Source organism: Camelus ferus, chromosome 14, assembly GCF_009834535.1.
Source record: "Camelus ferus isolate YT-003-E chromosome 14, BCGSAC_Cfer_1.0, whole genome shotgun sequence".
NCBI lineage: Eukaryota > Metazoa > Chordata > Mammalia > Artiodactyla > Camelidae > Camelus > Camelus ferus.
Genome location: NC_045709.1, coordinates 40,170,079 through 40,181,361, shown reverse-complemented (window position 1 = coordinate 40,181,361; position 11,283 = coordinate 40,170,079). Strand labels below are relative to the sequence as shown.

The following is an 11,283-nucleotide window of genomic DNA, read 5'->3' as shown; positions in this document are numbered from 1 at the left end:
GAATTGAGGCCAATGTGTTATCACTAAGATCACCTAAACCATGCTGGACGTTCTTTATTTCTCTTTACAAGGTCTTGAGTTGACACACTGTAAATGGTTACTTAGAAGCTTTGCATTTAGAAGAAGATGTATTTTAAATAATGATCATTTAGAGATTCTTCTAAGTGTATTGATATTTCAAAAGCAAAACGTGCCTATTACAAAAAATACATTCAATAAATGTTTATTGAATAACTTTAGAAAAATTAGGCATTATCATTATTTAATTACAGAAATTTCTCCCTAGCTTCATCTGTAATATTTACAGGTAAACTGAACAAAAGATTATAGTACAGTGTGTAGAAATTTTCCTCTAGAATGTTCATATAAAATGCGCTTTGGTATTGTATTCTGGTTGTTAGAAGGAAGCTTGTCACAAAACTTATCCATGGTGGTAGCAGTAGGGAATGAGGTAGAAACAAAATATTTATTTTTCTGTAACTGGGGACATTTTACATGGACATTTATTTTCTCATTATACCCTACTCCATTTCTGTATGTAACTTCTCACCTGTTTCAAAATACATTGCAAAAATACTAAAATACTAACTTATGTGTCTCTGTAATCCTTATTATGCCTTCCATCCTGTTTTTTTAAAATATAATATGTGTTTAATCAGTATTTCTTAGTTGATTAGTTTTTACTGAATCATCAATACTTCTCGGTTGTGTTTGTGATTTTTACCCTTGTAAGACAAATTGTTTTAGAGATTCCAAGTGAATGAATTGGACCAAATAATCTGAGATTCCTTTAATGCTGATGCTAATGATAATCAAATCAATCAAAGAGAGATCTTGGTAAGAGAAAAAAGTTTTGGAAAACCTAAGGGTTTATTAGCCTTATATTAACATAAAAGGAATTCTAGTAGAATATAATTCTATAGATACAAATTATATATATTTACGAGTATAAAAGCCTGCTAGATTGATGAACAGTCTTTGGCGTTACTGAATGTAACCCCATAGGTTCTCTGGTATGGCGTGGAGTGGCCAAGGAGAGCCAGTGGTTAAAAGCACACATTCTACATTCCAGTATCTGGCTTTGATTTCTGGTTCCACCACTTAACAGCTGTGTTGGCCTTGGGCAAGTTACCTCACCTCTCTGTGCTTGTTTCCTCATCTATAAATCAGTGATAATAGATGTAACTACATTATAGCGTTGTTATAGAGATTAAGTGAATGAATTAGGAGCCTTAAAAAGCACTTAGAGTACTGTCTGGTATCTGAACACCACACATATCTGCATGTTCATTCTTCTTCTCATAGCTATAGCTGACTTCCAAGCTGTCTTTCCACACTTAGTGGTTAGGGAAGACGATTCATGGGGAAGTTTTTTCTCCCCAACTAGGTTACATATATAAAGCTAAGCTTGAAGTCCTTGAATTTAAAATTAGCTATTTTGTTCAATTCTCATTTATTAAGAGAGTTTCTAAAAAAAAAATCTAGTATTTATGGAATTTATGTCAAAAGCCAAGTAAGCACTATTTCAATGAAGAAATATGTATCTCAGCCATTGCCCTGACATGGTTGTAGAGCAAGAAGTCTACTTCTGGGATCGCTGCCTTTGATATCAAATGGTCATTAAAAGTCTTATGACACTTAACTAAGACTTAAAATTATTCATCTCTATCTCTTGGCAAGGGTTCAAATTTGAGAATAAATTATCTTTAAGTGGATAAAGCATTTATAGTCCCCCCTACCCCTGTCTGACGCTTTAAGTAGTTTTGTTTTACTGGAGGACTGTCTTCAGGTGCCTGTAGATGACGAGACACTCTTGTCATTCACAAGCTTAGTGCTGAGTCACATTTCAGCAATACATCTGGCCTCTTGGCTTATGGTTTCTAACACATTCCTTTTGTAAATTGTAAATTGACAAAATTCGATTGTCATTTAAAAATCTTTTAAAGTCTTCATTTTTCTATCTCCCTTGTGAGAAACTCCCTGAGCACTCTTACCTTAGTACTTCTTTGAGAAATGTTTCAAAGAAATGCCGGAAGTGGAAAAACTCAGAAGGGCCCTTATAGATATAAAGTACTGAAGCAAAATGCGATGGATGCTGAAGGGTAATAAGAGAATAAACTGGACTTTACTGTCATAATAAGAACGTTGTAAAGTTTGAATGTAATTCATATGGCTTCTAAATTCTTTCAGAAAATCGTAACCTTGCTGAAACATGTTCCAAAGCAGTAACATAAAGCAATATTTAAAAAGTAACTTCTCATGTACACGCTTTGAAAACCCAAGTGCTATCAAGCCTCTCAGTTGAGATCTTTAAGTGTAGTTTTTTTTTGCCTTTTGTGTTGTGCCCAGATCCCATTTCACGCGATTCAAATAAAATTCCTATGCATTGAGGACCTTGATTTATAGGGAAGTATTTCATCTTAGTCGCAGTTGTTGTTTCTCGTCTCTTGTCTTCTGTGAGCCTCTATGTACATTCGCTGTTCTTTTCAGCAGACTGCTGTTCCCCGGAATGGACTGGGAGAGCGAGGTCAGGTTTCGTTTTATACATTTGTTTCCTTGCTCCAGGCAGCACGGCTCTGATGTCTCTGCAGAGGGGGCCGGCGTTGACAGCAGCTCCGCGGGTGCGGCCCCAGGCAGCGCGCGGGGGTCGTGGCGTGGGCGTGGCCTGATCGGGGGCGGGGCGGGGGCGGAGGCGGGGCCTGTCTGTGGAACGCGACCAGCGGGCGCGTCCCAGGTTGGCAGCTTCGAGCCAAGCCCGCGGCAACGGCGGCGGTGGCCAGAGTCGGTGCTCACGGGCTCCGCGTAGCTCCAGTCGTTTCCCTCGCTCGTGCAGCACCGTCTGGCCCCCGCGGGAGAGGGAGACCCGGCGGCGCTCTGCCCGAGAACTCTGGTGTTTCAGCCTCGTGGCACCTCCAGAGAAAGCCAGGTGCACGCAGGTGCAGCTGGAGTCCCAGAGCAAGCGGACTCCCGCCCGCTGCCAGATCGCACCTCTTGGAACCTCGACCGCCGAGCCTTCTCCAGCGCCTGCAGCGCAGGGCGCGCGGGGAGAGTGAGGTCCACGGCTGGGGAAGGAGTGACCAGGACACCGATGATGGACGCACAGACCTGGCGTGTGGGCTGTCGCTGTCTCCTCCTCCTGGCTCTCGTTGGTTTTACCCGAAGCGAGGGAATGCAGAGCTGCGAAGAAGTTCGGAAACTTTTCCAGTGGCGCCTGGTGGGACCCGTCAGGGGGCTGCCGGATTCGCCGCGGGCAGGTAAGGCGCGGATGGTCGGCTCTGGGCTGTGCGCCTGGGCGCGGGCTGGGACCTCCAGAGCGCCAGCCCTGCGTTCCCCAGGATCTGAGGATGGCCTTTCGGATGACTTTTTAGCCCCCCTGGCCGCGCAGGTGAACCCCGGGGAGGCCAATGGAGAAGTGCGGTGTGGACATCCGGAGCGCAGCGCAGCTCCGGGGACTCTGACTATGCCTGCGGCTGAGCCGAGGTCTGGGCGTTTGCCTCCCACCCGGCTCCCTTAGTCTCGGCGGATGCGTTGGTAGAGGCCAGTAAAGCTGACAGCTGGGCACAGCGCGGCCTCCACCGCGTTTCTGTTCCGAGTGGGAACTTCCCCAGTGCCCCGCCGGAGGGCCTCGGTTTGCTGCTTTCTCGTACGGTGGACGGAGAGAGTTGGGTTGGTCGCTCCAAGTTTGATAACAGAATCACAAACCTGCGTTATCCTCCTTTGCTGGAGAATGGGGCATTTACAAGAGCAGCCCTTCTCCTCTGTCATTAGAACTCGGACCCCGTACACTCACGCTGGCGTGACCCTTAGTCGCCCCTCAGTGCCCTGGTACCAAGCCCTCCTTTTCAGGAAACCGAACTGCCCAGTATGTCTCTAGTCTCCACCCCTTGAATATGTGACGGCAATAGACAATCAAACGGAATGTATTGGGGGAACCACTTAACGTGGATGAGATCTACCAGAGATTGAAGGGGAAAGAATTCAGGGAGTGTGGCCGGTGTAGATTTTGCTTCTTGTAAGCGCTTGTGCCTCCACCTTTACCCGGTGCTCCTCGCCCTCACTGGGCAAATTTCTTTCTGCGGGCGGAATTTCCACTTTACATTCATTTGGTCTGGAAGAATAGGGCTTAACTGTCGCACGCAAAAGCAGGTGTCTGGAGCTAAGATCTTACTGGAGCAGTGCACCTGATAATGAGGCCAACACACTAACAAATGCTGTCAGCTTATTGGTTAAACAAAGAACTTGTGGAGGTTGCTTGGGTCTGAAACCATCTTCTGCTTGAGTTTTTATAAAGGGTGAGGAGACGTGCAAGTCTTAGCTCTATGGAGCTGTAGCTGTTTTGCTTGATTTCTTTGCTGGTTGTCAGCTCAATTCTGGAGTAACCCCACAAGGAAAATCTGGGCATTTGGGAACACTGCACCTATTTTAATTTATGTGATTAGTCTTTTAAAGAAAAAGGCGAGTAATTATTGGAATACCTGTTTGGTACTAGGCACTTTTTCTATACTGCTGGAAACAACATAGTTGGATATTCTCAGCTTAGGGCAGATCTGTCCTCAAATTATACCACCGCGTTGTAAATCTGTTTTCTTATTTCAGTGCATTCTTTTCATTAAAAAATAAACCTCACTTATCAGTAGCTGATGCAGCTAAAGTGAGTATGTGTGTTGGGGAGGGGGACATGGTGAAGGCATTGAGCTGTGAAATCCTCATCTGAATGATTAGATTTTGGTCCCCAGATACCATGATTTTGGTTGGTATGTTTGGTAAATGTTGAAAGTAAGGCCTTGATTTCACCTCCCCTCTCATATCTCAGCATTTTTGGTACCTGCTAAATGCAACACAATGACTAGACGGTATTATGTTTCTGGAACCTTGTGTGTGTTTCATTTCTTTTGAAGAGGAACTTTGCAGAGTATCAATCACTGGCAAAACATTTTACTGAAACTGAAGCTCTTCCCTACTGAGAAACGAATGGCTATACTTATTTGTGTTTGATACACATGACACACAAAAAGAGCCAGGCTGGCAGGCAGATTCTTTCCTAAGACATTTTGGATCATTTCCCTGTTGCTAATACCTTTCTCTGTGGCTTCAGGTGGTGGAGGCATAATAACAGCCCCTACTGAAGGGGGCCAGGCAGGGCTGCACTCTCAGTGGTGCTGATGAAAAGAAGTGCTGAATTCCTTTGATATTTGCATTAAGAGAAAGTCACATCAAAGTATTATTTTGAATCAGAATCACCCAATAATGGGCTCTCACATCTGAATTTGATATAATTCTGAATTTTTCTTGTCTCTGTACTGTTGGTCATTTTTTATTTGAATAATTAAATGAAATATTCAAGCTGTTTCTTTTTAACATTGATGTCTTTCTTCTTTGCACTAAAAAGAAAATCTCTCATTCTCCAGTTGAGTAAACCACACATATCACATGGTTCATAAAAGCATTTCTTAATTTTTGTATTTATATATGATCTACATCATTGAGCTTGATTGAGTATAGTGGTTGAATCTTATTTTATAAAATTACCCTCAATCTTAGGAGAGAACACAGTCAATATCTAAGTAGTCATTCTCACATAAGACTACAAATATTCTTTATAACAAGTGTGTGTATTTAGGACATAGGCTTCCACTAATTACAGCCAATACATTTAAATTTGATATTTATTTTCCTTGAAAGTTAACTTTTTTAGTGCTTTCTTGCCTTTGTTTTTGTCCACTAATGGTTAATTCCTAAGATGTCCAAATTGCCATTTTTATAATACAAGCTGGTAGAATAACTTTTTACAGATTTGTCCTATATTTGTGACTTCTACATCTTCCGAAAACTGTTACCCAATTTGAAATTATTAAAATGGTGAGAACAGCCATTTAAGCTGTTTCTCAGATTCCCCTCACCTTTGTTCTCTACCCTGCTCCAATTCTTTTAAGCCTATTGAGCTCCTAAGGATGTTTGGATGAGAAATGTAAAAAAGGAGAGAAGGTGTAAATGTGATTAGAATTACAGATTTCCCTGTGTTCTGATTTTATTTCCTAAGTAGTAGTCAAGGTGCCCTTTGCTCTTGTTTATTTTATTCAGAAAAGAACTGTTAGTGAAAGTGTCTTTTAAAGGTCCTTTTACTTTTATTTTATTTATTGGGGAGGAGGGATAAAGCTTTCCCATTGAAATTCTCTTCACACGTGCATTGTTCACACATGCATTATTTCCCTTTATTAAAGAAGATAATTCAGAACGGAGAAGCTTGTAAAAATCCAAGGCTACCTTCAGATAATTTATATACCAACGAGTTTTTAAAATGTGGATGTTCCTTGACACAGAGAGCAGCTTGTGAAAGCTAACTTTTTCTTGGTAGCTTTGGCTGTAAATGGGATAATAAAGATAAACTTAACGTGGCAAAATTAAATTCTAATACTAGAGGAGACTCTAAGTAGTGTTCTATAGTTTTTTTCTTTAACTCCTTTCATTATCATCTAATTTTATATTTGCTTCAAGGACAATGTTTTTGCACACTTGCACCCAGGAAAAATGAACTTCCTGGTGACGTTATAGACATTTGAGTCCAAAACTTGGTCCTGGCACCTGTAGTTCTGTGACTGAGGACAATCAGCTATCCTCTTTGAACCTCTGTTTTCTCATCTGTAAAATGGGAATATTACTTTTTAAAAGGCTGGTTGCATAGATGAAATGAAATAATAACTGTTTGTAAAATAGCACAAATCCAGGCACATAGTAAGTGCTCAAAAATGTGTTGCTGTTAGTACAGTTTTTTATTTAGTATCTTGATTTTAACTGGAATTGACCTTTAAGGGTGAAATTTTAGTTTTAGGTCTCTATAAATCAGGATATGTTTTTATAATAACTGTTTTTTTTAAAGTCATAAATGATTGTTTCTAAAATTGGGGAATATGTGTCTACCTGAAATGATATTTATTAGGTTATGGTGAACATTTTGTTTCTTTCCATGAACTAATGGAAACTCTAAAAAAGAAACCTATCCAAAATGGTATTTATTAGGTTATGGTGAATATGCTGTTTCTTTTTGTCGACTAAGGAAAACCCTGAGAGAGAAACCAGGCTGCACGCACCCATGCGAGCTGTGGCACCTGCAGCCGCCGCCTCCACTGTCTCCACCACCAGTCTGCTAGCTGTGTTCAGCGAGGTGAAGGGCGTGTATGGGGTGGCTTGGGGATTCACACCCTGTGGCTGGTGGCCACAGTCACTCGTTGACCGTAATCTCAAACTGGGACTCTTGTTTCTCATGCACGAACCCTTTTTGCTGCTGGGGCAGCAGCCTGGTTATGTTGATCCAGAGCCATAAAGAGACCCACAGGCTGATGTCAGGGCAGATTATTAATACCAGGATTGCCCTGTGTTGAAGCCCATCGGCCAGGCGCCACCAGAAACAAGCTGTTAGTCAAGCAAAGGAGGTTTTGCAGCAGCAGGGGAGATCACTGTGCTCAGGACTGTGGGTGTCTTGGTGAGATGCAGGTGACAAGGCTTTTTATAGGATTTGGGCTTGTGCTGGGTGATTACAAGGGTTTAATGAAGCAGGGCAATTCAGGAATTGGGTGTCTTCACAACTTACTAGGTGTTGGGACGAGTAAGATGGGTCATTGTCCTTAATGAAGAAGCAGTGATCACTCTTGTTGGTTGGAGGAGGGGATGTTGATCATTTCTGTGGTTGGAGGGTGTCCTCGTGGCTGTCCTGCTGCATCACAGGTCTTAGACGGCTTTGTCTCGTCTTTGTTTTCTTATTCTGAGCATGTCGTCTTTGTTGAGTTGTAAACATCAAGGCCTAGTTCCTGTGTCAGGGCAGCTTGTCACTTTCTCCTCGGGAAAATCCAGTGTGTGTTTTGATGTCTAAGAAAATGATATGTTTCATTTTTATCCAGGCTTTTAGTGACGCTTAATGATGGGGGAGCAAGTATGATTTTTCCTTTAGTGCCAAAGAGTACGACCGCCCATCAGGGCCTGGATTGTCCTGATCACATCCAGTTCCCTCATAATCTGTTTACTAACAAATGTAAATGTTGTGTGTATCCCCATCCTCTCTCCATCCCCAAATTTAAGTTCCTTTTTTGCCAAGTGTCCAACATCCTGTATTTGTATAATTGGCTTTAAGGATGGGTGCAATTTTGGGCATTTAAGAACAGCATTTTATAATTTTTCTATACTCTGTCCAGTCACATTTCCAGCTTGTTAAGACTTTATAGAATATGGATTTTTGTCTTGTCTAGTAAGAACACCTTCTTGGTCTATGACAGTTCTTTTATCATTAACTGGTGTAAGACTGAGAGTAATATTCCAACAACCAGAGGCTGCTCCTATACAGACATGATTTATAAATCAGTGGCCTCTTGTTATAACTGTTCAAGAAACCACAAATCCATCTTGTTAAAATGGAGTCATAGGAGACTTCATTCACATGCTTTGTTGAAATAGATTGTGAATGTGGTACCCCACCTACTTGGTCAAGTAACGAGAGCAATCGATTTTATTAGAGTAGCCGTTTTCCATTTCTACCTTTCACCTGACCTTTAACTAGAAGAAAAGACAATACCAAGTGTGCCCTCAATTCTTCTACTTTTTGGCTTTAGAACTTTCAAATTTCACCAACGGTACTGTTAAAATCATCCTAAAATGATTAGTCATTCTTTTGTGAATCACAGAAATAGCACTACTTTTGATTAGCCACATCAGGTTCACATACAGCTGTCATGTAAGTTGAATGTATAATACGCTTTTACAGAAAGAAAATGAGATTTTGTACTTACAAGTTTTTATGAAAGAATATATCTTCTCTTGAAAATTTAAAGCACTGAAAAGTAAAAGGAAAGCAAAAATAATTTTGCCATCCAGGAATAACCACCTGAATTTTCTTTCAACATCATCATCAATTCTCTGCTCAGCACAGAAATATTTTTTGAAAGAACATAGAATTACTTTATCTTTCTTTGTAACATGCCTTTTCTAATCATGAATGTATCAGTATTTCCTATGTCATCAAACATACTTCTAAACATGTATTTTTAGTGACTGTATAGGATTCTACTGAATCACTGTACCATTAATTGAATTCTCTGTTGTTGGAAATATAGGTTTCCAATATTCACTGCTGTAAAGTCACATTGCTAAGAACATTAAGGCAAAATGTGCCTGATTCTTACCCTACCCACAGTTTTATATACTGTCTACATTCATTCTGTATCAGGGTTTTTCAGTGTCAGCACCATCGACCTGCAGGGCTGGACAATTCTTCATTGTTGGCAGAAGAAGGGGGTCCTGTCCTGTGCATTGTAAGGTGTTTAGAAGCTTCCTTGACCTTTATCCCCAGATGTCAGTAGCAGCACCTTTCCCTCTGCAGTTGTGACAAAGATGTCTTTAGACATTGCCAAGTGACCCATGGGAGGCAAAATGGTCCTGGTTGAGAACCACTGGCATAAATGTTCAACCTGTGGGTCCTTCCCACATTCACATGCACGTTACATAGCTGGCTGGTGTGCAGGCCCCACATCTCAGCTTGAATGTCAGTTCTGCAGAAAGGCCTTTAGCAAGGTTCAATGCCCTACGTCCCCCTTTGTTGCTTTCATGACAGTTATCCTGGTGCCATATATACGTGTTTTCTTTTTACTGTTGCTCTTTCACTATTAGATTGTGTGCATGATGAGAATAGAGAACACATCTGCCGAGGCTGGTTTCACGGGCACGAGACCTGTGTAGGCACGGAGGGTCCCACACACTCAGAAGGACCCCCTGATTGGTTTAATGTTCTGTTGCCATCTTGAAGTTTGAATAAAAGGTCCTGCGTTTCCTTTTTGCGTTGGGCCCTGCAAATTATGTAGCCAATCCTGTTGTGTACCTTGTTCACTGTAGAATATCTGGTGCCTAGAACAGTGCCTGACACAGAGAAAAGTTGAACTGTTTGTTGAATACTTTAGTAAATCTTCCATGAGCATCTTATTACATCTTTTGAACTTCTCAGATTCTTAAGTTAAACTCCAGAACTCAGTCCACAGGTATTGAACATCCAAGATTCTACTTATATGCATTGATATTTTTTGTTTTATGGTGTTGTATAAATGGGTTGAAAATTGGCCCCTGTGTTTTTTAACTTCTCCATGGCTGGTTGGGACCACTAGCCCAAAGCCTGCCAGTGCCAGACTCAAACTTTTTCATATCCAATTGCTTTAAATATAGTTCAAGTAAGCATAAATATATGTATTTAGAGCTTGCCTGCTTTGCCGACCCCAGAAAACTGAACTCATCTGCTAGCCATGGATAAAACAAACTCTGGGGCTATGGAAGACCCCCCATGTTGCTGTTGCCCTTTGAAGCTCTTTGACTCAGAGATTTCCCATCTTGCTGCTAAACAATATCACGTAGACATGGGAGCCCCCCTCTGCAGTCCCCCTCCCTCCCTGGTTTCCCTTGCCCGCTTCCTCTTCTGGCTGGTGGTCCTGCACCACTGTCTCGGGAAGGACTCCCTCTGTGAGGGACATCTCCTCTCACACTGCCTTTCCAAGTGGCACCCAAATAAAGCTCACCGTGTACTACTGCCTTCTCAAGGGCCCGTCTTTTCCTTGACCAGACCTGAAATCCTCACACTCACCACATGCAGATTAGTACTTAGTTACTTCCAATATAAAGATTGGGACTCAAAGTAGCAACACTGATATTAAATATATTGTTTTCCTTTTGCTAGACTATAGGCTACTGGAGAGTAGGAACTGTGATTGATTAATCTTTTTGTTCTGTGGTTAGGCCAAACTTAATAAATCAATTTTGATTTTTAGATTTAATCTTATATTCAGAGTTACCTAATAGGCTCAATTTACTGTTTTAAATTATTTTTTATGCCTGATATTAATAGAATGACAAATGCAGAAGGTGAAATTTTTTAAAAAATATATTCTGATCTAGGCTCAGTTGTGTTGTTGAACAAATTGTTTATGTGGAGTTAACTTAGTATCTTCTTATGTAACCCTGCCCCAAATTCTATGAAGTGACCCAATGCTTTTAAGTTTAAATTTAAAGAAATTTTTATCTATATTAGCCAACATTGTTGAAATGAAGTAAATAAATTGCCAAATAAATGTCCAGAAGAAAGTTTCCTCAAATGTCCTGTAAGGAAGGAAGATTGTTTAACATTGAAGAGATTCATTTGCACAGTTGTTATCATCATGCAGACAGTGTGACTGATCTGCCTTAGAACATTATTTGATCTATTATTGGGAGAATGGAGAAAAATAAAAGTGACCAAGTATATCTTACAGTGGGCTG

General features: G+C 41.1%; 1 protein-coding gene across 9 annotated transcripts in view; it reads left to right on the top strand.

Moving 5' to 3' along the window:
• The first annotated feature begins 2,756 nt into the window (after nucleotides 1-2,756).
• Nucleotides 2,757-11,283, top strand: part of GPC5 (glypican 5) — a 1,150,604-nt gene continuing 1,142,077 nt past the window's right edge. For 3 of the 9 annotated variants that reach the window (XM_032496787.1, XM_032496788.1, XM_032496785.1), the window contains exon 1: nucleotides 2,759-3,254. In XM_032496787.1, the coding sequence (XP_032352678.1) occupies nucleotides 3,089-3,254 (166 nt within the window). In that variant the 5' untranslated portion in view covers nucleotides 2,759-3,088. Of the gene's footprint in view, nucleotides 3,255-11,283 lie in introns of all 9 variants that reach the window. The other 6 variants (XM_032496794.1, XM_032496793.1, XM_032496790.1 and 3 more) reach the window with 4 other exon arrangements.